The sequence below is a fragment of the Theileria orientalis genome, chromosome 1 (assembly GCF_000740895.1).
Source record: "Theileria orientalis strain Shintoku DNA, chromosome 1, complete genome".
In the NCBI taxonomy this organism is placed as follows: Eukaryota; Apicomplexa; class Aconoidasida; order Piroplasmida; family Theileriidae; genus Theileria; species Theileria orientalis.
The window spans coordinates 1,854,330-1,877,493 of record NC_025260.1 but is presented as its reverse complement, the minus strand read 5'-3'; the positions used below and the strand labels follow the sequence as shown (position 1 = coordinate 1,877,493).

Sequence of the window (23,164 nt, the reverse complement as noted above, 5' to 3'; positions counted from 1 at the left end):
TTTACACACTCCAGTCTCTTTAAAATTTAGGTTTTTTTAGTTTACTTTGTCATTTTTTCTTTGAAATTGCAAGGTTTGTATTTTAGTACTTTTGAGGAATGAATTGTTCCAAAACATAATTTGACAGCTTAATTTAATTTTGATGGTTCAAAGCTAAGTTTATAAAAACAAAGATAACTAAGTCGAATCGGTAGATTAGGCTTTTGAACGCAGCGATTATAACGCTTTAGCGAAAGATAGTACCTGAAGTTACTGGCGCACTCGGTCAGTAACTTGGTGTAAATTTATTTATTTACTTCTTTGAATGCAGTTTTAACTAAACTCGAAAGCAGTTTAAGAGAAACATACAGTTGAAAGAATCTGAACGGTAGTTTGTTAGAGTTAGAAGATCTTTAGTTAAGAAAGCAGAGAGTGGGTGAGCTTGAAAATGCCAATACTAAGCGAGGAGGATCTGGAGCGCTTCAGGACGAAGGTGTGTACGCTCGCCTCGTCGCTGAGGTGCGACTTCGGAGTGGAAAGGTGCAACTACTCGCACAACCTCTACTGGGCGAGAAGGTGTCCGTTCTACCTGCGCGACTCCTCGATCCTGAGGTACATACCGCACGTCTGCCCGGACGTGGAGCTGGGGGAGGGGACGACGGTGCTGAGGAACTCGTGTCCGCGAGGGAACAACTGCTCCTTCGCGCACTCCTACGAGGAGATACACTACCACCCGCTGGTGTACAAGACGCAGGTCTGCAAGGACTACAGGATCGGCAAGTGCAAGACGTACTACTGCCACCTGGTGCACGGGCTGGCGGAGTACAGAGTGCCCAGGGAGTACGTGCTCCCGAGGAAGGCGGGGCTGGACATTCCGCTCCTACCGCACGTAAAGCTGGTCGACAACATAAGGTCGATAAGCACGGGCAACGCCTCAGTAGGCTGTTTCCAGAGAGGGAAGTCGAGCATTCAATCAGTGGACAGGTCAACTAGAGGAGAGAAGGGTAAGCATATTGAGAATTAGATAGTGTGTTGATATGAGTTAGTGATAGTGTGTTGATATGAGTTAGTGATAGTGTGTTGATATGAGTTAGTGATAGTGTGTGGAGTATAAAAAATGTGCAGACGTGGTCGATTACTCGAACCATAAAGACTGGGTGCCACTTAGGTCGAATAGCGGCGAACGTAAAACGGAGATCAATGGAAACGCTAAGAGTGACGGAGTCAACGGGCTGCAAAAGAGTAGCAACGGAGTCACAAGTAAACTAGTCAATGGCACGACAAACGGAATAGCAAAAGTCCAGAACAATAGCATCAGTAGCCAAGTCAGTAAGAAAAACAACGAGGAATCGCTGAGGAGCATGAAGTCACTGGATGCAGCAGAAAAACAGGACGAGTCAGTGTACGACTGGTACAAGTTGATAGCGACGACGAAGGTGGAGTACCACGGTAAGTGTATGGTAGATATTGAAATATAGTGAAGGATAATAGTAAGTAGTTAGTAGTAGTAGGTAGTGAGTGTAATGCGTACAAAGTGTAAAGTGCAAGTTTTGTGTAAAATAAAAGATAAAGGAACATATGAAATAGGAACATTGACAGTACAATTGATACAAATATATAATAAGCATTAACAATACAATTGATACAAATAACAAATAAATACAATATAGATAATGAAAATGGGATCAACGAAATGGATAAAAATTATTCAATATTGAAAATATACGATAGGCAACTTCAGAACTCGTTGAATGAATTTAATCAGTTGAACATCTACAACAATGAGATTAGTCCATACAACGGACACTATGAAGATGACCTGAATTGTTATGAAACAGATAAGAGAAATGAGTCGTTGGTGAGAAGAAATGTTAATATGTGGAACGATTCGAGCACTAAGAAAATAATCGAGTCGAACAACGCACTGGGAACAGTGTCAAGCATCATCGATTCGAACAACAATGGAGTGTCGACAGTGCCGAGCATAGTGGAGGACTCATATAGAAGCTACGATGACGTGTTCCAGACATCAGACCTGACGTCGAGCATGAACTCGATCAACGGAGACGAAGTGTACATTAAGATCCTGAAGCAGTGCGAACTGATAAAGAAAAACACGAAACCGTACGTCGAAAGTAAAATTAACTGGACGCAAGTGATCAACGACTGTAGAAAACTACTAGATATAGTTATAGAAGCAAAAAAAGTATCCCAGGAAAAAAGTAAATAATTGAATAAAACATGTAATAAACAAGTATATATTAATAATATAGAAGTGTGTATTAATGATATAGAAGTATGTGTTAATGATATATAACTATATGTTAATAATATAGAAGTGTGTATTAATGATAAGAGTGTATTAATAATAAGATGATGTGTAAGTGTGAAAAAAAGGATAGTAGCATGGAAGGTGATAACAGAGGGGATGTTTTAGTGGAAGATGATAATAAAGGTAAATAATTAAATAGGAATCCAAGATAAAGGATAAAGTTATAAGTAAACAAGGAGGAAAAGAGAGAATAAAATGTGTGTGAAAGGAAATAGTAATGGTATTGTGGTACCCACAAGGTTGAAAGGAAATAGACTATATAAAGATTAAAATTGAATATTTATATGTAACATATGGATAAAAGGCCATGTTTAATAAGAGGAACCTGGCTTCAATAAAAAATCGCAAATCTGATGAAAAAAAGGAGGAGGAAGGAGTGACAGCTGATGATGGTAAGTGTATCATAGGATCGCATAGAAATATTCTTGTACAAATAAAAATATAAGCACCAGTTTATAATAATAATATGTAGAAGCGGAATTGAATCCACAAGGAGGCGTTAAGTTATTTAAAAAGAGACAAATCGCAAAAATTAATATAACGGTAGGGATAAAAGGGGAAATATATTGACGAATTTAGGGCAATAAGAGTAAAAATGTCGATAAAAAAGATGTTGTGCCACTAGAATCGACTATCGTAGACCTACAGGTAAATTGACATTAAAATTAGCACAATAAACACTGTAGTCGTCAGAGGAGCCGATAAACAGAGCGACGTCAACATATGAAATTGACACGGATAAGTCGATGGATACGAGAAGTATACTGGAGAGGAACTTGGAGATTGGAAAGAAGATACTCGCAGGAGAACTGGAGGACAAGGTGTACAGAGGAAGGGGAGCATATAAGCCAGTGATGAACGTACGAGAAGATAGCATAGCAGCGGCGAAGTACACGGGCCTCTACGGACCAGTGAGAGCATCGGCGACGAACGTGAGGACGACGCTGCGAATCGACTACCAGCCTGACATATGCAAGGACTACAAGGAGACGGGGTACTGCGGCTTCGGAGATACGTGCAAGTTCCTGCACGATCGCAGCGACTACAAGTCAGGGTGGCAGCTGGAGAAGGAGTGGGAGCAGCAGCAGGCGGAAAAGAGGCAGAAGATGCAGAAGAAGCTGGAACGCTGGCACCGGAGGATGGAGTCGAAGGCGTCTGAGGACGAGGAGGATGAAGACGCGGAATCGTCGGATTCGGACTCGAACTCAGATGACTCTGACTCGGATTCAGATTCTGACTCTTCGGAGAGTGGCGTCGACGAGGCCGACGCCAGCCTCAAGAAGATCATTAAGCTGAGGGCGAGGAAGCTGAAGGTGCCCTTCTGCTGCCTCTCCTGCAAAAAACTGTGGACAGCCGAGATGAATCCCGTTGTGACCTCCTGCAACCACTACTTTTGCGAAAGGTGCGTAATCGAGGCGTACTCGAACGACCTGAAGTGCCCGAAGTGCGACGTGGTAACCGACGGGATCATGAACAGGGCAAGCGCGATAGAAAAGCTGCTGGAATCGATAAGTAAGAGTTGATGTGACCAAAGATTCCGCGATAGGATGTCCTAGTGGTGGTTTACATGACGTGATTCTAATAAACAGTGGGATTGATGGTAAAACCAGGTTGGAATCACAGAGAATACTCGGTAGGGCAAGTGTGTAAGGAATCTTAATTTAAATTTCAAATAAGGCCTATATATGCTAAAATAAAAACATATATAATATGTATCTTTGTAAATCATATTAATTGTAACAGGAACCTAACAATCAGGTTTAAATTAAAAACATACGCTGATGTTATTCCTAGAGTGGTGTATGGACGAAATAGGGCTCAAATAGAAGATCTAAATCAAATTAAATATATGTAACATGTAAATTATAAATATCAATTAAAGTAACCAGTAAATGTCGTTTTAATGAGTAAAATAACTTATCATTTATTGTATACTACCGGAATACTTTCTCTACTGCCTCTATCGGTATTAGCAAAAAAAATATCATATTATCGCAATGGATTCTTATACAAACTGGTGTTATATGTAGCAGCAATACGTTATTTGGTGAGTTTAACTTTTGAAAAATTGATATTTGACGACATTGAGTAAATGATTAATTTTCAGGTGCTCGTCAGCCATAAATACCCGATCTATGGGATTTTGGGTGTTTTGGTACACATAGTAGGGAGAAGGCTGTGCGTTCCGGCGATAACGGGGGGTATAGGAGCCGGTAAGTCGACGCTGGGTAAGTTCCACACACTTTGCAAAGCAAATAGGTAAATACCTGTCCGAGAACGGGTTTTATGTAATCGACTCAGACTCGATAGGACGTCAGGTGAGTTTGGAACAAGTGTAAGATGTTGCAGTTTCTGGTGTCCGGGACGGCTGGATACAGGAATCTCGTCAAGAACTTCGGGGAGTGCATCTTGTCACCTGACGGAGAAATAGACAAGGCAGTGCTGAGGGAGATGGTATACAGCGATCCGGCGAAAAGGAAGCTGCTCAACAAGTGCCTGCACAAGTATATCATCTCAAAAATCGTTTGGGATGTTGTAAAATATAGAATACTTTCGTGGAAGAGTCTAATAGGTAACCAGTAGCTACACAACTCATTCAGCCTGTCAGTTATTTTATGAATATTTAAGGCTGATCCGCCACTATATACTAAACGCGAAGGAGGCCATAACAGATCAGTTAAATATACACACTTGTGAACAAATACGTATGACGGTTAGGTATTATAGTCAGCAGTTAACCAACATTGATTAGTCATCGAGGTCCCACTGCTCTATGAGACGCACCTCTCCTGGGTGTGTGGGCCCATAATAGTGTGCTCGGCGAGCGAGGAAACGAGGCTGCAGAGGTGCCAGAGGCGCAACTCTGAAATTCCGAAGAACACGTACTTGAACATCATGAAGTGAGTGGAGGAGATGATATAGCCTGTAGGTCGCAAACGCCGTACGATAAGCTACTGGCCTGGGGAGATGTGGTAATCGAGAACGAGTCCACGATAGAGGAGTACCACAGGAGCGCGGAGAAGCTGATGAGGGAGTATCTGCTGTAAGGGCGACTGCGCGAGCCCTAATCTCGTACAAATAAAGTAATTACAATACACACTAGACACGCAGTACATATCTCTTAATTTCAACAGGGGTTTTATTTAAAGGAAATAAAGTGGCCGGGCAGTGTCTAAATTTTAATGTGGATTAGAACGTTGGTACAGCGATGAGTAGTATCCGGTATGCCGCACACGTGAAAATTGGGGCGGGAATTTACCATTTGTAATTTAAGGTGTACAATATCAGAGTATTTTTTTAACCAGCGACCACAGCCAGAGTTGTTTATAACACAAATTTTAAATTTGTGCCCGCCTGATTACCCGTACTTGAACTTAGTTGTTAATTCCATACCTAGTCATACATCTGTACAGTTAACATGGCAGAAGGCAAGGAGATTATCCACTTACATGAACTGCTCGCCATTGAGACGAACAATACCTGCTTTGACTGCGGATCGGTGGGTCCGACCTGGGCGTCACTATCTCACGGAAGTTTCATATGCCTCACCTGTTCAGGCATCCACAGGTACGTCGAACTGCGCAATTTAATTGCTTTAGGGGTTTTGGGCTTCAGGTCAGCTTCGTTAAGAGCATAACCATGGATTCCTGGACCACGCGCCAGCTGCTGTACATGAAGCACGGAGGAAACGCTAACCTGAAGTCGTTTTTCGACGAATATAAGATCATGGACCTGCCGATAACGTCCAGATACAAAACTGAGGGCGCCGCCTACTACAGAAGAAGACTGAGGGCCATTGTTGACGGCACGCCAATACCGCCGGCTCTGGACCCGGCGATTGCGCTCCAGCCCGAGTCCCAGATATCAGACTACTACAACAGCGCGACTCCCGAGCCCGTGATGGCGCCAGAGGAGATGAAAAGACCGCCTTCGAAGAAGGGCCTTCCCTACTCCTCATCGAATTTTGTGCAAAGCGATGTGTTCAACTCACTAGGATCGACGCTGGGATCCTTTGTCCAGTCGGCGTACGCGAATGCCGAAAAGGCGGTGTCAGACATACAATCGAGTCACGTGTTTGATAATGCCAAGGGGGTGCTGGAAACGGTTAGTTTTGCACAAGCAGATTAGTAGATTACACACTTATTCACACAGCGTATACAGAATATTGGTATACTTGTAAACATTTTGTGCAACGTAACTGTCCTTTAGAGTAAAGTTTGGTTCAAAGATAAGAGTAAGAAGCTGGCGACCCAAGTGCAGGACCCGGATTGGTGGGAGGAGAAGGAGATGAAGGCGAAGGTGGGAGCCCAGAAGGTGGCAACGCAGCTGACGCACGTAAGTGAAACATGTTTCTCGTTTGATTAAATCATGAGTAGGCCGCGAGCAACGCATCCGAGTGGTTTCAACGCATAGTGACGGGAATACCAGTATCGTCGCAGAGTCCACACGCCTCATTTGACGACGGACAGCCCAGTGGACTGTCGACCCAGCCAGTTGGAGTGAGCGGAGGAGCATCGCTGTGGAGCAGTCAGACTAAAGATTTAGACGACGATCCAATGATGGGACCATTTAAAAAATCCTCATTCAAGTGAATTGATTGTGTTAAGCTAGAAAGGGCGCAGAACCAGAGAGCTGGCTGTCAGGACTGTTTGAGGTTACAAAGATAACTATGTTGACAAGATACGAAGTTGTTGATTTAAATGAAGCATAATCTCTTGATGCATAGGGTGTGTGGAAATATGTAGTATGTTTTTCAAGAACACATTAGACATAATGAGTGGGATCGGTGTAAGGTGTGAGAGTCGAGGAGTGGAGATGTAATCCACGGAATTTGCAAATAAGACCACAGAAGATTAGAATTTGAATTGGTAATATAAGATTTGAATAAGAATGTAGGTGATTGGTAAAATTAAATGGACAGATTGATTAAAATAAAAGTAAACTGTATGGAGAATATGAGGTGAAACAACGAGTATGGAAGGCTTAGTGAATCAAAGTTGAGCAACATAAAATAATTTGATTTATTTCCTAAAACACATTTGGAACAGGAATCTTGTAAAATATTGAGTGTATTGTGTATAATAGGCTAATATGAGCTGCACATCAGAACAGAATGGTCTATTGATAAAATAATAGAATAGATTCATTGTGAATTCGTAATTATACCCTTTAATTCAACAAAAAATCGTTGTAAATGTTATTCATACTGAGTAAAATTAAAAGGAATAGATCAGCAAGATGCTGAGTTATGATTCTACAGTATCTACTGAGATAGAGGGACTTTCCTTCTCCTTTCTCTCGAGCAGAGACATAAGGTCGCTCTCGTTCTCGGAAGTGAAGAATGTAGGAAGAATGGGACACGAGTCGGCAGGAAAGTCGTGTATCTACGACCCCTGCCTCGGGTCGACGGAGATATACAGGCTCTGCGGATCCTGCAACGAAATGTCGAATTGCGACGGACACCTGGGACACATAGAGTTCGCAATACCACTGTACCACCCGATGATGATGAAGAGCCTGTGTAAGCTGCTGAAGACGGTAAGTAAAAGGATATAATGTTAATGGGTAGGTGTGTTTCTACTGCGGAAGGATCAAGTTCAGAGATTGGAAGCTCTCGAAGTACGTAGCGCTGTTCGAGATGTGCCAAACGGGAATGCTGTCGGACACGAAGTACCTGGACCAAATGCTGCAGGAGTTTGATAGTAAGTTGAGAGGAAGTGACGGTTTGTTCAGGTAGGTCGGATAAGCACGGAGAGTTGTTCAGAGAGTGCAGAGAGGAGATGATAAGCAGCATTCTCACTAAAATTGAGAACACCCAGAAGGAGGAGAGGAGGGAAGGAGGAGGCCAGAGGAAGGGAGAGAAGGACGAGGAGTACAACGTGTGGAACGAGATAAGGAACAGGTTCTTCGAGGAGGGAGCGAAGCTGAGTAAGTGCTCGCACTGCGGGTCAAACGCGAAGTTCTCAATAAAAGCAAACGACTCGTGCTCAATAGAGCTGAGTTGGCCGCAGACGTACCTGAAGCCGAACCTGATAAAGAGCTACAGAGAGTTTCTGGAAACGGACTGTGATTTGTACTCGGAGGCAGAAATGAATAAAAGTGAACCGAAAAGTGAAAGTGAAGGCTCAGAAGCTGAAGAGGACGAGAAGAGGGCTGAAAATGAAGCTAGTTCAGTGGGAGAAGGATGGGATAGCAACGGTTCAGAACCCAGACTATACAACGGTGACGGTGAGCACGATAAGCAGCTGGACGAATACGAAGCGAAGATGCTGGAGGTTGTTAACATGGTTAACTCAGATATATCGTCGTCGCAAATGGACATGTTGAACCCGACGGGAAAGTCGGTGAACAAAGTGGAGCTGCAGTCGTTTCACCTGATACCGTACCTATCGCACCTGTTCGCAAACTACGCTAAGCTGCTATCGCACCTATTTCCACAGTCGAGAGTACACAAGTATAAAATATTCTTCATGGAGTGCATGGGAGTGTCAGCAAATAGGTTTAGACCGCCGCTAATAACGGCAAACAAGCAAATAGTGTTGCACACGAGGTCGTCATCACTGTTGGACATAGTGACGTCAAACGAGTTTATAAAGTTGCTGCTGCAGTTTAAATACGGAAACAGAAAGGAGGTAAATGGAGTCAGTAAAAGTACGCAAGTTAAGAATGAGTTGGAATCAACTGGTAGGACAGAAGGTGGGAGTGATGGTGGCGAGGGAGTAAATGGGACCAAGAGAGGACGCAAAGAAAACAATTTGATCGAATACCTGGTGAAGATGAACTACCAGATAGATGAGAAGCAGCTGGAGCAATTCGAGAGTTACCTGAAGGACTATAATGACCTGAACGAAGCAATAAGAGATCAGATAGTAGTCTTGCAGAAGAAGCTGTTCCAGTACATGGATAACGGGAACCCGAGACCAGGACTGAAGCAGACGCTGGAGCACAAAACGGGAACGATCAGACAGAACATGATAGGAAAGAGAGTCAACTACTCAGCAAGGACAGTTATCGCGCCGGACTGCTTCATAGACACGAATCAGATGGGAATGCCGCTCAAGTTCGCAATGGAGTTGACAGTGCCGGAGTACGTGACGAGGTTCAACGTCAACTTCCTGAGGAAAATGGTCATCAACGGGCCTAAGGTGTACCCGGGAGCGAAGCTCCTGAGAGACACGAACGGGAAGGTCTACAACCTCTCGGCGCTGAGCCACAACGAGCGGGTGGCGAAGTCGAAGCTGCTGCTGGTGGGTCTGGCGGAGGGGAACGCGCCGAAGGTGGTCTACAGGCACATCCTCGACGGAGACGTGGTGCTGATGAACAGACAGCCGACGCTGCACAAGCCGGGAATCATGGCGCACTTCGTTAAGGTGCTCACGCGCCAGAAGATATTCAGGCTCAACTACGTCAACTGCAGCACCTACAACGCGGACTTCGACGGAGACGAAATGAACCTGCACCTGCCGCAGGACTACCTGTCGCAGTCGGAGGCGCAGCTAATCGCAAACGCGGACTGCCAGTTCGTGGTGCCCAAAAACGGACAGCCGATCAGAGGGCTGATCCAGGACCACTGCCAGGGAGGAGCGCTGCTGACGAGCAGAGACACGTTCTTCACGAAGGCGGAGTTCTGCAACCTCGTATACCTGGCGGTTAACTCCTTCGTGAGCGCGACCTCCTCGATATACCTGGGACGACAGGACCTGCACCACATCGAGGAGGACGTTAAGCTGGACGTGCAGCTGCACCAGCTGGCGAAGAGGCTGAAGATGCTCTCGGACCCATTCGCGAGGAGAATAACGAACCGGAGCATCCAGGTGTACCTGGACCTGCCGGCAATACTGTACCCGAAGCAGCTGTACACGGGCAAGCAGGTGGTAACGTGCGTGTTTAAAACGCTGATCGACAACATCGCGCTGGGGCTGGGAGACCTGGAGTTCGAGAAGAAGTACAGAGGAATTAACCTGACGTCGAAGTCGAAGACGCCGGGAGACGCCTGGGGAGGGTGCTACGACGGAGACAAGGAGGAGTCGACGATCGTGATAAGGAACTCGGAGCTGCTCCAGGGAGTGCTGGACAAGTCGCAGTTCGGAGCAAGTTCGTACGGACTCACGCACCTGATATTCGAGCTGCTGGGACCGCGAGTGTGCGGAATGCTGCTGAACAGCTTCTCGTACCTGTTCACGTCATATCTGCAGATGAGAGGAGCGACTTGCAGTCCGAGGGACTTCCTGCTGACGGAATCGGCAGAAAAGGAAAGGTTGAAAATACTGAGAAGAATAAAGTACACAGGACTGCACCTGCAGGAGTTGTTCATGGCGCTATCAAGGAACACGAAAAAACAGAATCTCACAAACGGCTCGAGCAAGTTGAAAGACATTAACACGGAATTGAGTGTTACGGAAGTAACTGGAGAAGGTAGTCAAGGAAATCAGTCAACAAGCCAGGGAATAAGTCATGGAACAAAAGGAGAAAGTATGCAATTGGACAATAGTGAAGCGAGTGGGAGGGACAAAGAAGGTCATTTGAGGCACAGTGAAGTGAATGGGAGGGAGAAGAGATTGTTAGTTGAGTTGAAGGATGACCTTAAGGTTTTCTGCGAACAGGTGAAAAGTCAAGTGAATAGTGTTACGTCGGGGGATTTAGACGCCTGCAGATCATTTGGAGAGTTCGGAAAGCTGCTATTCAAGGTCTTGACAGAATGTATTGGACACAGCACAGGCGGTATCATGAGAGAAAGAGTCAACAACTATGTGCATCGATTGCTGGAGTCGTGTTGCAGAGTGCCGAAAGTGAAGAACGCGATTCTGAAGTACTTTGCAGACCTGCCGGAGGACTCGAACCTGAACATGGTGCAGCTGTGTTTCCCTACATGGTTGTCAGAGTGCTCGGAAAGAGTGTCTAGCACGAACGGTAACAGGAATGGAGCAAGCGGGTTGCACAACGGAAACGGAAAGGGAGAGCAGGGCTCGCTGAGTAGCAGGTCCTCAGAAGGCGACGACAGCACAAAATATAAGCTAGGAGACGCGTACACGACGTGCAGCAGGTTCTACAACATGGTCTGCAAAAGCCCGAGAGGGAACGACATCCTGAGCACGTTCGACAGGTTCTTCCAGAGCAACATCGTGGGAGTGTCGAGCGACATCAACGAGCTGGTGGACAGCACGGTGGTCAAGTTCCCGAGAAACGGCTTCGCAACCATGGTGGCAACGGGCGCGAAGGGAAGCAAGGTCAACTTCGCAATGATATCCTGCGCACTATCGCAGCAGACGCTCGAGGGCAAGAGAGTGCCCGTGATGCCCTCGGTGAGGACGCTCCCCTGCTTCGCCTTCGGAGACTTCGGCTCGAGGGCAGGAGGATTCATCACGGACAGGTTCCTGACGGGGCTGAGGCCTCAGGAGTACTTCTTCCACTGTATGTCGGGGAGGGAGGGGCTGGTCGACACGTGCGTGAAGACGGCGAAGACGGGATACCTGCAGAGGTGCGTTCTCAAGGCCATGGAGGACGTGATCGTCTGCTACGACGCGACGGTGAGGGACTCGAACGGGAACGTGATCCAGTTCAAGTACGGCGAGGACGGAATCGACGTGTCCAAGAGCTCGTACCTGTCGCAGCTGCAGGACCTGCAGGTAAACCAGCTGTACTACTCGACGGGCCGCAGGTCGAGCGGGAGCGCCTTTTCCAAAACGGGCAGTAGCCACTGTGGCGACGGTTATAACAGCAGGACCCAACGTACTGATACATATGAGGGTGTTGACAGCATTGTGAAGAAGAGGAAGCTGGACCACAGTAAGGGTGAACAAGTGTACGGGCACGAGTACGGCGAGGACCCAGGAAACCCAGGAAATTCAGAGAACCCAGGAAACCCAGGGAACCAGAAAACGAGTGGAGACTACGACCCGGATTTTGAAAGGTACTTCAACAAGTGTAAGTGTGAGCCGGGAGACGCAGTGGGATGCATAGCAGGGCAGTCCATAGGAGAGCCAGCAACGCAGATGACGCTTAACACGTTTCACCTTGCGGGACACGGAGCGACGAACGTGACGCTGGGAATACCGAGGCTGCTGGAAATACTGCACAACACGTCGAGCTGCTCGACGCCGTTCTTCTCAGCGCCAATCAGAGGAAACAGCGAAAAGGAAATCGCAGCAAACGCAGAAAACGCAACGAACGCACTGAGGAAAATATACTTGTCAGACGTCGTGCACTCAGTGGGAATCGAAAGCAACGTGTACGTCAACGCAAACTCGGAGAAGGAGTGGGAGTACGAGGCAACAATACAGTTTGACGACCTGGAGCAGTTCAAAAGCAAGATCGGAGACTTTGAGACGCAGGACATACTGAAGCTGTGCTCAAACTGCCTGCTCAAGTCGTTCATGAAGAGAGTGATGGGCCAGATGATCGTGACGATGGACGTGAATGTGCCCTTCGAGCTGCAGGACAAGAGCGACCAGCTGGAGGAGTTCTGGAACATGTTCGTGATGCAGAAGCAGATAGTGAAGAGGGACAAGATTTCGAACAGGATAAGGAAAATGGTGCTGGCATCAGGCTCCTCGACGAGAGTGCCTCAGAAACATTTCGAAGACCACGATAAAATAATTAACCTGAACACGGAGGCTTCGGAAAGAGAAATGGGAGTGGTGGAGCAGGAGGAGAAGGAAGACGAGTTTGACCAGGAAGAGGAGTACGAAGGAGACTACGACGACGAGGACGCAGACGTTGATGAGGATGATGAGGAAGAAAACGAGTTCGGAGCAAGGGGAGATGGCAACGACGGCGACGGCGACGGCGACAAGGCGCGTGGACGCAAGTCTAGTGAGAAGGCGGCTGCAGGCGATGGCGCCGCTTCAGAAGAGGGCTACGGAACACACACTGACGAGGACGAGGAGGACTACTACTCTGACGGGGAGCTGAGCAGTTCTGCGAGTTACAGTTCAAGCGCGACGCAGGAAGCAGAGCTGCCGGAGCTGGACACGCAGGACGTCGAGGGGACTCCGCACCAAGGAGAAGAGGCGGACCTGAGCGTGGACATTGACGCGTTCGAGCACGAGCAGGACGCGGACGACCCAGTGCTGGAGCAGAAGACGCCGCAGCTTAAGTTCAGAAAGCAGAACATATCGTCAATAGACAGGAAAGGTATTTAGTAGCCGGCGATCGGCCACCAGTCTATGTAAATAGCTGCTTAGTCTATTAGGCCTGATTATTGATAGGGTTCATAGTACAACCATTCAACTATCCGGGCAACTAGATATTTACTCAAATTACGCACTGGTAGCAGTTAGTTATTCAGTACAACCTACAATCCAACAAATATTATTTAGTGTTCCAATTTGTGAAGTCGCTGGACTTCTCCGAGGAAACGTCGACTCTTAAACTCAAGTTCGGATGGCCCTTCGCAAAGTGCCCCTAGTAAGTTTACACGTCAGCCACTCACACATGTATATAAGTTCTTGTGTATAGTACGACAGGCGTCTAAATAATAATAGATGGTTCAACAGCCGTTTAAATAATAGATTATGATGCTGCAGCTAGTAACAATTGATTCAGCTATCTGGACCTGTACCCTATACTCAAGGAGGAAATATCCCGTCAGACGCTTAGGGACTCTCCGAACATAAGGCAGTCGAGAATAGTCTGCCACACGGTGAACGACAAGGACGAGTTCACGCTGCACTGCGACGGGACGAACCTGACGAGGTTGTTCATGATCAGGGAGGACATCGTCGACTTCAACGTCGTGAAGCTGAACGACGTGGCGACGGTGCTGAAGTACTACGGAATCGAGGCGGCGCGGTCGTGCATCGTTTCAGAGTTGAACAAGGTGTTTTCAGTGTACGGCATCACGGTGGACTACAGACACCTAACACTGTTGGCCGACTTCATGACGCAGCAAGGTACTGGGTCACGCAGTTATTCGTTTTTATCATAGTTACTCAGTTACTGGTTACTGTTATTGGTGTTTTTACTGTTATATAGCCACGCACTCATCATTAACGTAGTCATTAACTCATCGTTAACGTAGTCATTAACGCATCATTAACGTAGTCATTAACGCATCATTAACGTAGTCATTAACGCATCATTAACGTAGTCATTAACGCATCATTAACGTAGTCATTAACTCATCGTTAGATAGCCAGCCAACTAACCTATTAACCAAATTACTAGTCAACTAGTACTAATGTAAACTTTGTAGGCGACGTCAGAACCTTCACGAGATACGGCATGGCAAAACACACATCTCCACTGCTGCAAATGTCGTTCGAGTCCACCATGAAGTTCCTCATGAGCGCCTCGGAGCGAGGAGCGTACGACAACCTGAAGACGCCCTCGGGGGCACTCATGGCTGGGCGGCCCGTTCACGTGGGCTCTAGCCTGTGCAGACTGATGCAAGTGGTTGACTTCGACGGAAGGCAGCACCAGGACCTCAACATGTTCAACAGCAATTATGAGCTCTAGAGGCCAATCTATGCTTTAAACACCCTTAACACTAATGTATATTATATTACACGTACTACAATAACGGTATAAACTGGTACTACAATAACGGTATAAACTGGTACTATAAGCACGGTGTTAACTGGTACTATAATCACATTGTGTTAACACGATTAACACCAATGTAAATCATATTACACGTACTACAATAACAGCATAATCACGGTGCGTAAAATGGTAATAGATTAACGTAGTGTACAAACTGATTTGCATTAGCGTAGCCGATGGCGCTACTCGGAGTGCTAGGCGCTCGACCGTGAAAGCGACCTCAGGAAGGCAACTATCTCCCTCTTCAGATCGGGCTGGTCGACGAGCTGGGAGCGGTCCAGAGGCGCGCGCGTGAAGGGGTCCGTGGCCTCGGACATCAGGTGGCGCTCAATGTTCTTGCGATCCATGACCTTCCCGCTGGTGGGCAGGAGCACAGGGTCCTCCATCACGTCCATCATGATCGGGTCGAGGAAGTGCTCGGGGATCTCCGCGTTCGACGCGTTCTCGTAGAGCAGACTCGTCCTCTTGGCGTGCTCCAGGAGTCTGTTTGCGAGCTTGTTGAACGACTTGATTGACTTGTAGCTCAGCAGCATCTCGCGCGTCGCGAACCTGACGCACCGCGTGAAGAGCTCCGGCTTGTAGTAGCGCTCGTCCGCCACCACCGCCTTCACGAAGGGGTTGTTTTCGTCCTCGTAGTCGTAGTTTTCTTCGGAGTTCGCCTGGTCTGAGGGAGCGCCCACAGCGGTGCCAGTATCACCAGCAACAGTACCAGTAACATCAGACACAGTATCACCAGCAACAGTACCAGTAACACCAGTGGTAATGGTACCGGTAGCATTGGAGGCGGTAACACCGGCAACAGGTACACCGGTAGCAGTACCGACGACAGAACCTGACGATAAGCTGTCTATTGAACTCGCAGTCGACCTCGAGTCCGGGTCGTTCTCGTACAGGGCGATGTAGCACTTCATTATCTTCGACAGCCACTCGCGCGGCTTGAACCCGTACTCGTCCATGTTCTTCACCTTCAGCTGCAGGCACTTCGGGCCCGCCAGACTCTCCAGGCAGCAGCCGAGGCACGTGGCCACCTGCGGCAGCAGCACCGAGCTGCTGGTGATGTCGGAGGGGAACTCGCTGCACAGAATGTTCAGCAGCGAGCATATCTCGAAGCCGTACTCGACGAAGCTGCGCGTCCTGCTCTTCAGCTCGGGTCCGCTCATCGACTTCAGCTGGTTCGCGTCAATCGCGCCCTCCTGCACGTACTGGTCGGCGTCGTCGTAGTCCTGGCCCCTGGGGTTCCTGGCGGCGGAGCTGCTGCTCGAGCCTCCTCCCGAGCCCGAGGCCCCGCTCGCCGCCCCCTGCTGGTCTCCGCCACCGGCCTGACCCGGCGCCTCCTCCAGCGATATTCCTGCGACCTCGCGCCTCCGAATCTCCGTGAGGTACGAGACCACCTCCTCCACCAGGAAGTTCGTGTCGTTTAGCAGCAGGTGCATGAACTGCACGAAGAGGTCCTTCTTCGAGATGATGCATGAGACGAAGCTCCTCTTGTACGAGGCGTGCACGAAGAACTGCGTGAAGCTCTGGATGATGTTGAGTCGCGAGGAGATCCTCGTGTTGTAGTTCGACTTCTGCGAGGAGATGAAGGTGCGCACGAGCGCGTCCATCAGGTGCTGCTTGCAGACGCTGCTGTTCTCGAACTTCGCCGCCGACTGCTCCGAGAACTTGCAGAGGTAGAGTATCGTCGAGCACGCCATGTCGCACTTGATGTGTATGTTTTTGATGACGTCGTTCGGGCACTTCATGATGAAGATGCAGGCCGAGATCACCAGCTCGAAGTCCATCCCCTCCAGCGGGTCTCCCTCCGCCGGCTTGATGTAGTGGTCGTACTGCCTCAGAATCGTCATGTTTTTCACCAGGTCGAGCACCGTTTCTATCAGCTCCACTGGCAGCGCTGTGAACTGCGGCGGCGCCGCCGCCTTGTCCGTGTCGAGCACGTGTTCGCAGTACTTTTCCACGAGCGCGCTGAACTTGCCCTTCGCGCTGTCGTAGAGCCCCTTGTAGTCCTCCTTCACTCCTCCCTTCGCGTCGTAGAGCAGGAAGCAGCGCAGAAACACTCGCAGCGCTATGTTCACGTAGTGCCAGAGCGCCTTCAGCAGCGCCGGGTGCTGCAGCGGCGTCCTCCACACGTACACGTGCGATATGTAGTTCGCCAGCTTATCGTCGTTCGCGCTCAGGTTCTGCGACGTGCTTGCGTAGTTGAGTGCCTGCGTCAGCAGCTTCAGGTTTTCCTGCAGTGCTGGCATGAACAGCATGTTCACTCCCTTGAGTGTCAGCCAGAATATCTGCGTTATGAACTTACTATTGTACAGCGTCACTGCGTCCACTCCCATCGTCCTCAGCGCCTCCCTCACGTCGTTCTCGTCTCCCATACACGATGAGTTACATAGGAATCCCAGTATATTTGTCATTTCAGTCTCAATTTTTGTCAGTTGCTCCTTCATATATGCTTCACCTTCTGTATTTCCAACTGCTGTCGTGGCCCCGGGTGCAGTATTTACGGTTGCAGCACTAGTACCTGCTTGTCTGTTACCAACTAATGTGGTTGTACCGGCCACTTGTGTGTTACCGACTGCAGAACTAACGGATAGTGTGTTAGCGGCTTCAGAACTAGCTGTCTGTGTGTCGGTGCTAGTCCGGCCTGATGTACCGTTTTCCGCGTCTTCTGCTTCTGCGCCTTCTGAGGTGGCTTCTGCGGCCACTCCGTTTACTGGTTTTACCTTCAATGACTTCAGCTTCCTGCTCGCCATGCTTGCCGTTTGGCAGTATGAAGGCTCTATTTCGTCCGCCTTCGCCACGCTGATTCCCTGCGCCAGCAGCAGCAGCAGCCACGTCAGGTTTATGCCGTAGCCGAAGGTGTTGTCCGAGATCATCACCAGCTTGTGGTAGTACATGCTGTCCATGCTAAAGGGCGCGCTGTCTATGTTCGTCAGTCCGTATATCTTCTTCCTGTTCACGTTGAAGGCCACTATCCTCCCCAGGATCGACAGGATCTCGTTCCTCGCTGCTGCGTCGGACTTCAGTATCACCTTCAGCATCTGCAGCAGTCCGTTCATTGCGTGTTCCGCCTCGAACCTCTTCGCGTTGATGACCGACTTGATGTGGTTCAGGTCTCTCTTTCCGTAGAAGTCGCTCGTTCTGTCCACCTTGCTCGCCTCGTATATGTTCTTCAGGCCCAGCAGCTTACACGCCTGGTACGCCTCCTCGTCCAGCGACGTTACTGAGAGCATTCTTCCGAATATCGTCATCAGCTCTCTCTTCACTCCGCACGACTTGAAGAACGGCTGTTCCAGTTCAAACTTGCGTATGTTTTCCAGGAACAGCTCCGCCACTGGCTTACATCCGAGCGCCTCCGTCAGGAACTTAACTTCGCTTGCGCTGCTGCTCTTCAGCCCTCTCGCCGCCATCCTCACTCTCATCATGTTGAACACGTTCGTGTAGCTCACTTTCGCTGCGTTGCTGTCGCTCTCCCACATCGCCGTCGTCATGTTTTGCAGGAAACTGCTGTTGTGTGTGGAGGTTGCGAAGTCCAGGAACACCTCAGACAGCACCTTCTCGTCTAACACGTCCAGGTACGCTCTCTTGATCTCGCTTTCGTTGATTACGTCAGTGAGGTTGAAGTATATTGGGAAGATCATGATCAGCGACGCGTTCGCCACCAGCGTCGCCTGCACATTCTCCAGCGCCGAAATCAGCTCCGATTTCAGCGGCTCACTGCTCGCTCTGGTCACCTCCTCTGCTTTAAACAGCTGACTCAGCCCCTGGCCTTTGCTTATTTTAGTGATTCCGTTGCTAATCCTCGTGTACGAGTCGTTCAGGTTTACCAGCACGTTTTTGTTGTGTAGTATGCACACGTATATCACTGAGCGAACCACGTCGTCCAGGTCTTCCACTCCCAGGTACTTGTTTTCCGTGTCTTCCACGCCGCTTACTCTTCCGTACAGGTGGCCTACGTACAACTTCGGCTGCTCCGACTGGTTTGGCTGCGCCTGGCTCCTTTCCGACTTCCTTATCGTTATATTGAGCACATTTTGTATCAATGTATGCAAAATATTTACTTTAACGGCGTCTTCGGGCATTATTTTCAACAATCTCTCTAGCTTGTTCCAGATTTATCCGCGTGTCCCTTCCGCCAAATCATCACGACACAATCACTACTTATTTGTTATTCCCTATAATCTGGTCCTCCTATTTTATTATATAACTTTATAAGATTAATCTTCTCTGTTTTTAACAAAATTCCATGTAAATACACTTAAATACAAATATTATTCCTGTACGCTGGTACGTAGTGTATATACTCCTCATCACTTATCCATTATCACACTCGTTATACTCTCACCCTTTCATTCTGTATATTTGGTGTTCCAGCTTTTTTATCCATCTATTTCAGTCTTGTGTTAGCTCCAACTCTTAGATTGGATCTACATCTAACATGTACACGTGTACCTCCAACACATTATCTCTCCCCTGCGCTAGCGGGGCGTGCTGTCGGCCTCCCCGTACCTCTCTCTGAACGCTCTCATGTAGAACCCTCTGTAGAGCTTGTTCCAGAGCAGTATTCTTTCCATCGAGACCACGAATGGCGTCCAGTTGAGGAAGAGCGTCTTGTCTGCCGCCCAGCCCTTGATCAGGTTCGTCCTGTACTCCCAGAGGTCTATGTACCTCGGCAGCTTCCTGTGCGGACTCGCCTTCCTGTACTTCTCGAGCAGGTCTCTGTTTTTCGTCAGGTATCCCGTCAGGTTATCGTTTTTCGAGTTCAGGTGCTCCAGGATCAGCGACTGCCTGTTGTTGATAAGTTTCTGGAACTCCGTGTTCGTGTCAAAGTAGCCCACGCTGTTCAGGCTCAGCGAGTAGCTCGTGTAGACCTTCAGGTTTTGCAGGAACCTTCTTTCAAAGTCGCTCCACTCGATGTTCCACCTTTCCGGGAACTTGTCGAAGTACACAAAGATCCTGTCCGCCGTCTTGAATGCGTGGTTCATCAGCGCCTGGTCGATGTACCTGTTCAGGTGCTTGTAGAAGCGCAGCTTCGTGTATCCCACTGACATTACTTCGAAGGGCGCCTTGATGATTTCCTCGAGCCACCTGTCGAACTTCAGCGAGTTCAGCTCGTCCATCATCTCCTTGATTCCCCTCGTTCTGTCCTCCAAGTCCTTAACCTCCAGGTCTATTGCGTAGTTGATCAGGAACTCGTCGGGCCCGTTGTAGTTTTCTACTCTCTGCAGTGCGCATTTTTTGTCTGACTCGTAGTCTTCCATTGGGAACGTCTTGATTGTCATTCCGTTGATGCTCGTGAAGTCGCCCACTACGAAGCTCAGCTTAAGGCTGTCTCTCTGGTTTATCAGCGAGAACCCCAGTGCCATGATCAGCTTTACCACGCAGAAGAGCACCACTGTGAATCCCAGCAGCGAGATAACCTCGTTCCTCTTTATGTCCACTCCTCTGAACTGGTACGGCAGGTTCGTCGGCAACACCTTTACCGCTCTACATCTGTTTTCCTTACATTGGCACTCTGCAGTGGTGCGTGACGAACATGAGCACTTGCACTTACCATCCTTAGTTTCCTTACCACTTTTAGCACTGTTTATACCATTTTCAGTAGCACCACCGGTACCTGTACCACTAGGGGCACCAGCTCCCCTACCGCTATGCGTACCACTTTCCGAAGCACCTCCCTTACCGCAGCAGCAGCAACACTTGCAGCTACTAGGTTCAGACTTAGGATTGTCACTACCAGAACTGGGCCCAACGGCACCACTCGTAGTGGAACTAGGCCCACTATTAGTACTAGATCCAGCTACATTGTCACTTCTAGTAGCACTACTAGCACTAGTAGCACTACTAACACTACTAACACTAATATTGCACCCTCTGGCACCACACTTCATCTTCACTGCTCCTCCTGATTGCGATAGACTCGAATTCTCAATCAACTTCACCACGTCCGCCGACCTGCAGTCTGTACACTTTCCTTTCTCAGCATTTGCACAACAGCCTGAGCCTGTGCAGCAGTGCCTGCAGGCCTCGTTTGCGAATACCAGTGAGTTGATCTGCTCATACTTGTTCTTGAACGGCCTCTGGCCTATGTGGAACATCGTGTTAAGTTCCTTGAGGCTCATCCACACCTTCAAGTCGTAGTGGCAGCACGAGGACGTTTTGTAGTCTGCGATGTTGAAGTGCTTCCCGCACGAGTCGCCCTTCTTCTTACACCTCTTGCAGCACTTGATGCAGCACTCCTGCCCCTTGCATTTTTCTTCTTCTTCGCAGCAGCAGAACTGTTTCTTCAGATACTCCAGGTCCGATGCCGGTGCATCTGAGTACGTGCACAGGAACAGGTGCTTATTCTGATTAATGTCCATCCTCAGCCTTATCTTCGTCAGCGACATTTGCTCCTCCTTGGTCTCATTTTCTATTGCGTTCCTCGGCTCGTGCTTTTTGTGCTTGCACGGGCACACGCAGTCTACCTTCACGCACTCCAGCATGAGGCACATGTCACAGTACGGGCAACATGACACTATGCAGTTCCTCAGAAGGTAGTTCACCACTCCCTTGTTCTTCTTCTTGCAACAACAGGTCTGCGCGCAATCTTCTACTCCTTTGCAGGTGCAGCCGCACACGTCCTTTTCTTTGCATATAGAGCAGGCGCAGGTGCAACAGTGAAACTCGTTTCCTCCTTTGTCGCTCTCCGTACTACACTTGCACTTCGCCTTCGTGTTACTGTAGTTTTGCGACAGGCAGAATTCGCAGTCGCTGTACGTCCAGTCTCTGTACGTCGAGTGGTTGTTCCAGGGCACCCATATGTTCGCGCACGCCAGCCTGTTTTCCTGCGCGTCCTCCTTCTTCGTGTGCGAGCACGTCTCGTTCGTGTTTTTGTTGTAACACAGGCACGTCGCCGTGTCATTCTTGCAGCACACTACGCACTCCTCGATCGTCGTGTGTTTCTTCTTCTGGTTTGTGCAGGAGACTATTGAGTTTAACGAGATGAAGTTGATGAACGAGTATACCAGCACGAACGTGCCCAGGCACGAGGACAGGAACGAGAGTCCGTACAGCACGTTCTTGTGCTTGTACGTGTTAAACAGGCGCGTGTTGAATCCGAAGGATGACGCGATTGCGATGAACACGTGCACCCCGTATACGACCAGCGCCATGTTTTCGATGTTCCGCCTCAGCAGTATTGCCGCCGTTATGCCCAGCAGGCCTCCCCAAAACTCCACGAAGTACACGTCGTTCCTCACGAAGATCGAGAGGACCAGCGGCGTCGGCGACAGGAGCGGCGAGAAGAACGACGACGTCACGTACGAGAGGTAGATCAGTACCAGGTACACTGTGCTCGTGTCCTTGTGGTCCATGAACAGGTGCTTCAGGCACTCGTAGTCTATCGAGGACGGCATGAGCTCCGTGATCCTCACCGAGCTCATGATCTCCACAGGCTTCCCGTCCACCCACTTGAACATGTCCGTCATCGACGTCCTCTTCACTGCGTCGTTGTACTCGAAGTAGAAGAAGAACTCCAGGTAGTCTCTGTAGAACTTGAACGAGATCACTGACGTGATGAACCTGATTGCTATGAACCAGTTGCACGTCGACCTTCTAGACGCGATGCTGAAGTCCGACGGGTGCTCCACTGCGTGCTGCAGGAAGTAGCCCAGGTAGTACGCCATCGTCGTGCCCATGATCAACCCGTGCAGTCCTCCCAGGTTATACGAGGCCAGGTACACTGTCGAGATCAGGTTCATTGCGTACAGGTGGCTCCACAGACCGAATATGATCATGAAGAATATTCTGTTTCTCGCTGGGAAGTATATGAATGACATGAACATCAGGTGTACTCCGAAGTTGAACCACACTACCATGACTGTCGTGAACACTCTGTTGAACTTCAGGAATATGAGCAGCATGAACGAGATTGCGAAGACTCCGTAGAACAGTCCTGGGTAGTTAACGTCGTGCATAAACTGGTACGAGTACAGCTTGATCATGTCCACGCTCAGGAACGATGAGAACGCCCATACGAAGTTGATGAAGCACGAGGGCATGAAGGGTATTTGGTCCCTTCTAAACTTTGGCATTCTTACTTTTCTTTACTCTTTACTCTATTGTACATTTGGGTGTTTTTATTCCACCGATTGCTGAATTGACACTGTACATTACCATTCTCAATATACTCTATACTACAGACTTCATTTTAAAAATTATATCTCCTTTGAGTTGAAATTAAAACTTATCTACATTATATCGGCTTTCGAATTTATAATAGAGGCGATGGCTATATTATCTTACAAAACATTAAAACTCAAAATACAAATTAAA

General features: G+C 48.5%; 7 protein-coding genes across 7 annotated transcripts; 5 read left to right on the top strand and 2 right to left on the bottom strand.

Moving 5' to 3' along the window:
- Positions 1-427: 427 nt before the first annotated feature.
- On the top strand, positions 428-2,209 carry TOT_010000769 (uncharacterized protein; the record flags this gene model as incomplete). The annotated part of the gene is made up of 3 exons (XM_009691316.1): positions 428-983; positions 1,105-1,428; positions 1,650-2,209. 3 exons carry the CDS (start codon positions 428-430, stop codon positions 2,207-2,209), a joined length of 1,440 nt encoding a protein of 479 aa, XP_009689611.1.
- Positions 2,210-2,618: 409 nt separating this feature from the next.
- On the top strand, positions 2,619-3,834 carry TOT_010000768 (complexed with cef1p; the record flags this gene model as incomplete). Its single annotated transcript, XM_009691315.1, has 4 exons — positions 2,619-2,703; positions 2,784-2,854; positions 2,891-2,959; positions 2,998-3,834. 4 exons carry the CDS (start codon positions 2,619-2,621, stop codon positions 3,832-3,834), a joined length of 1,062 nt encoding a protein of 353 aa, XP_009689610.1.
- Positions 3,835-4,403: 569 nt separating this feature from the next.
- On the top strand, positions 4,404-5,393 carry TOT_010000767 (uncharacterized protein; the record flags this gene model as incomplete). The annotated part of the gene is made up of 5 exons (XM_009691314.1): positions 4,404-4,539; positions 4,571-4,629; positions 4,661-4,883; positions 5,064-5,211; positions 5,279-5,393. 5 exons carry the CDS (start codon positions 4,404-4,406, stop codon positions 5,391-5,393), a joined length of 681 nt encoding a protein of 226 aa, XP_009689609.1.
- Positions 5,394-5,729: 336 nt separating this feature from the next.
- TOT_010000766 (ADP-ribosylation factor GTPase activating protein) lies at positions 5,730-7,022 on the top strand (the record flags this gene model as incomplete). Its single annotated transcript, XM_009691313.1, has 5 exons — positions 5,730-5,878; positions 5,911-6,415; positions 6,521-6,646; positions 6,688-6,899; positions 6,923-7,022. 5 exons carry the CDS (start codon positions 5,730-5,732, stop codon positions 7,020-7,022), a joined length of 1,092 nt encoding a protein of 363 aa, XP_009689608.1.
- Positions 7,023-7,549: 527 nt separating this feature from the next.
- On the top strand, positions 7,550-14,767 carry TOT_010001294 (DNA-directed RNA polymerase; the record flags this gene model as incomplete). Its single annotated transcript, XM_009691312.1, has 11 exons — positions 7,550-7,849; positions 7,881-8,017; positions 8,049-8,428; positions 8,573-8,956; positions 9,005-10,676; positions 10,839-12,060; positions 12,187-13,055; positions 13,224-13,444; positions 13,630-13,717; positions 13,856-14,202; positions 14,505-14,767. 11 exons carry the CDS (start codon positions 7,550-7,552, stop codon positions 14,765-14,767), a joined length of 5,883 nt encoding a protein of 1,960 aa, XP_009689607.1.
- Positions 14,768-15,048: 281 nt separating this feature from the next.
- TOT_010000764 (ubiquitination-mediated degradation component) lies at positions 15,049-18,930 on the bottom strand (the record flags this gene model as incomplete). Its single annotated transcript, XM_009691311.1, has 1 exon — positions 15,049-18,930. The coding sequence occupies one exon, from the start codon at positions 18,928-18,930 to the stop codon at positions 15,049-15,051; it is 3,882 nt and encodes a 1,293-aa protein (XP_009689606.1).
- A 396-nt stretch (positions 18,931-19,326) lies between these two features.
- TOT_010000763 (conserved hypothetical protein) lies at positions 19,327-22,923 on the bottom strand (the record flags this gene model as incomplete). The annotated part of the gene is made up of 1 exon (XM_009691310.1): positions 19,327-22,923. The coding sequence occupies one exon, from the start codon at positions 22,921-22,923 to the stop codon at positions 19,327-19,329; it is 3,597 nt and encodes a 1,198-aa protein (XP_009689605.1).
- Between the last annotated feature and the right edge of the window lie 241 nt (positions 22,924-23,164).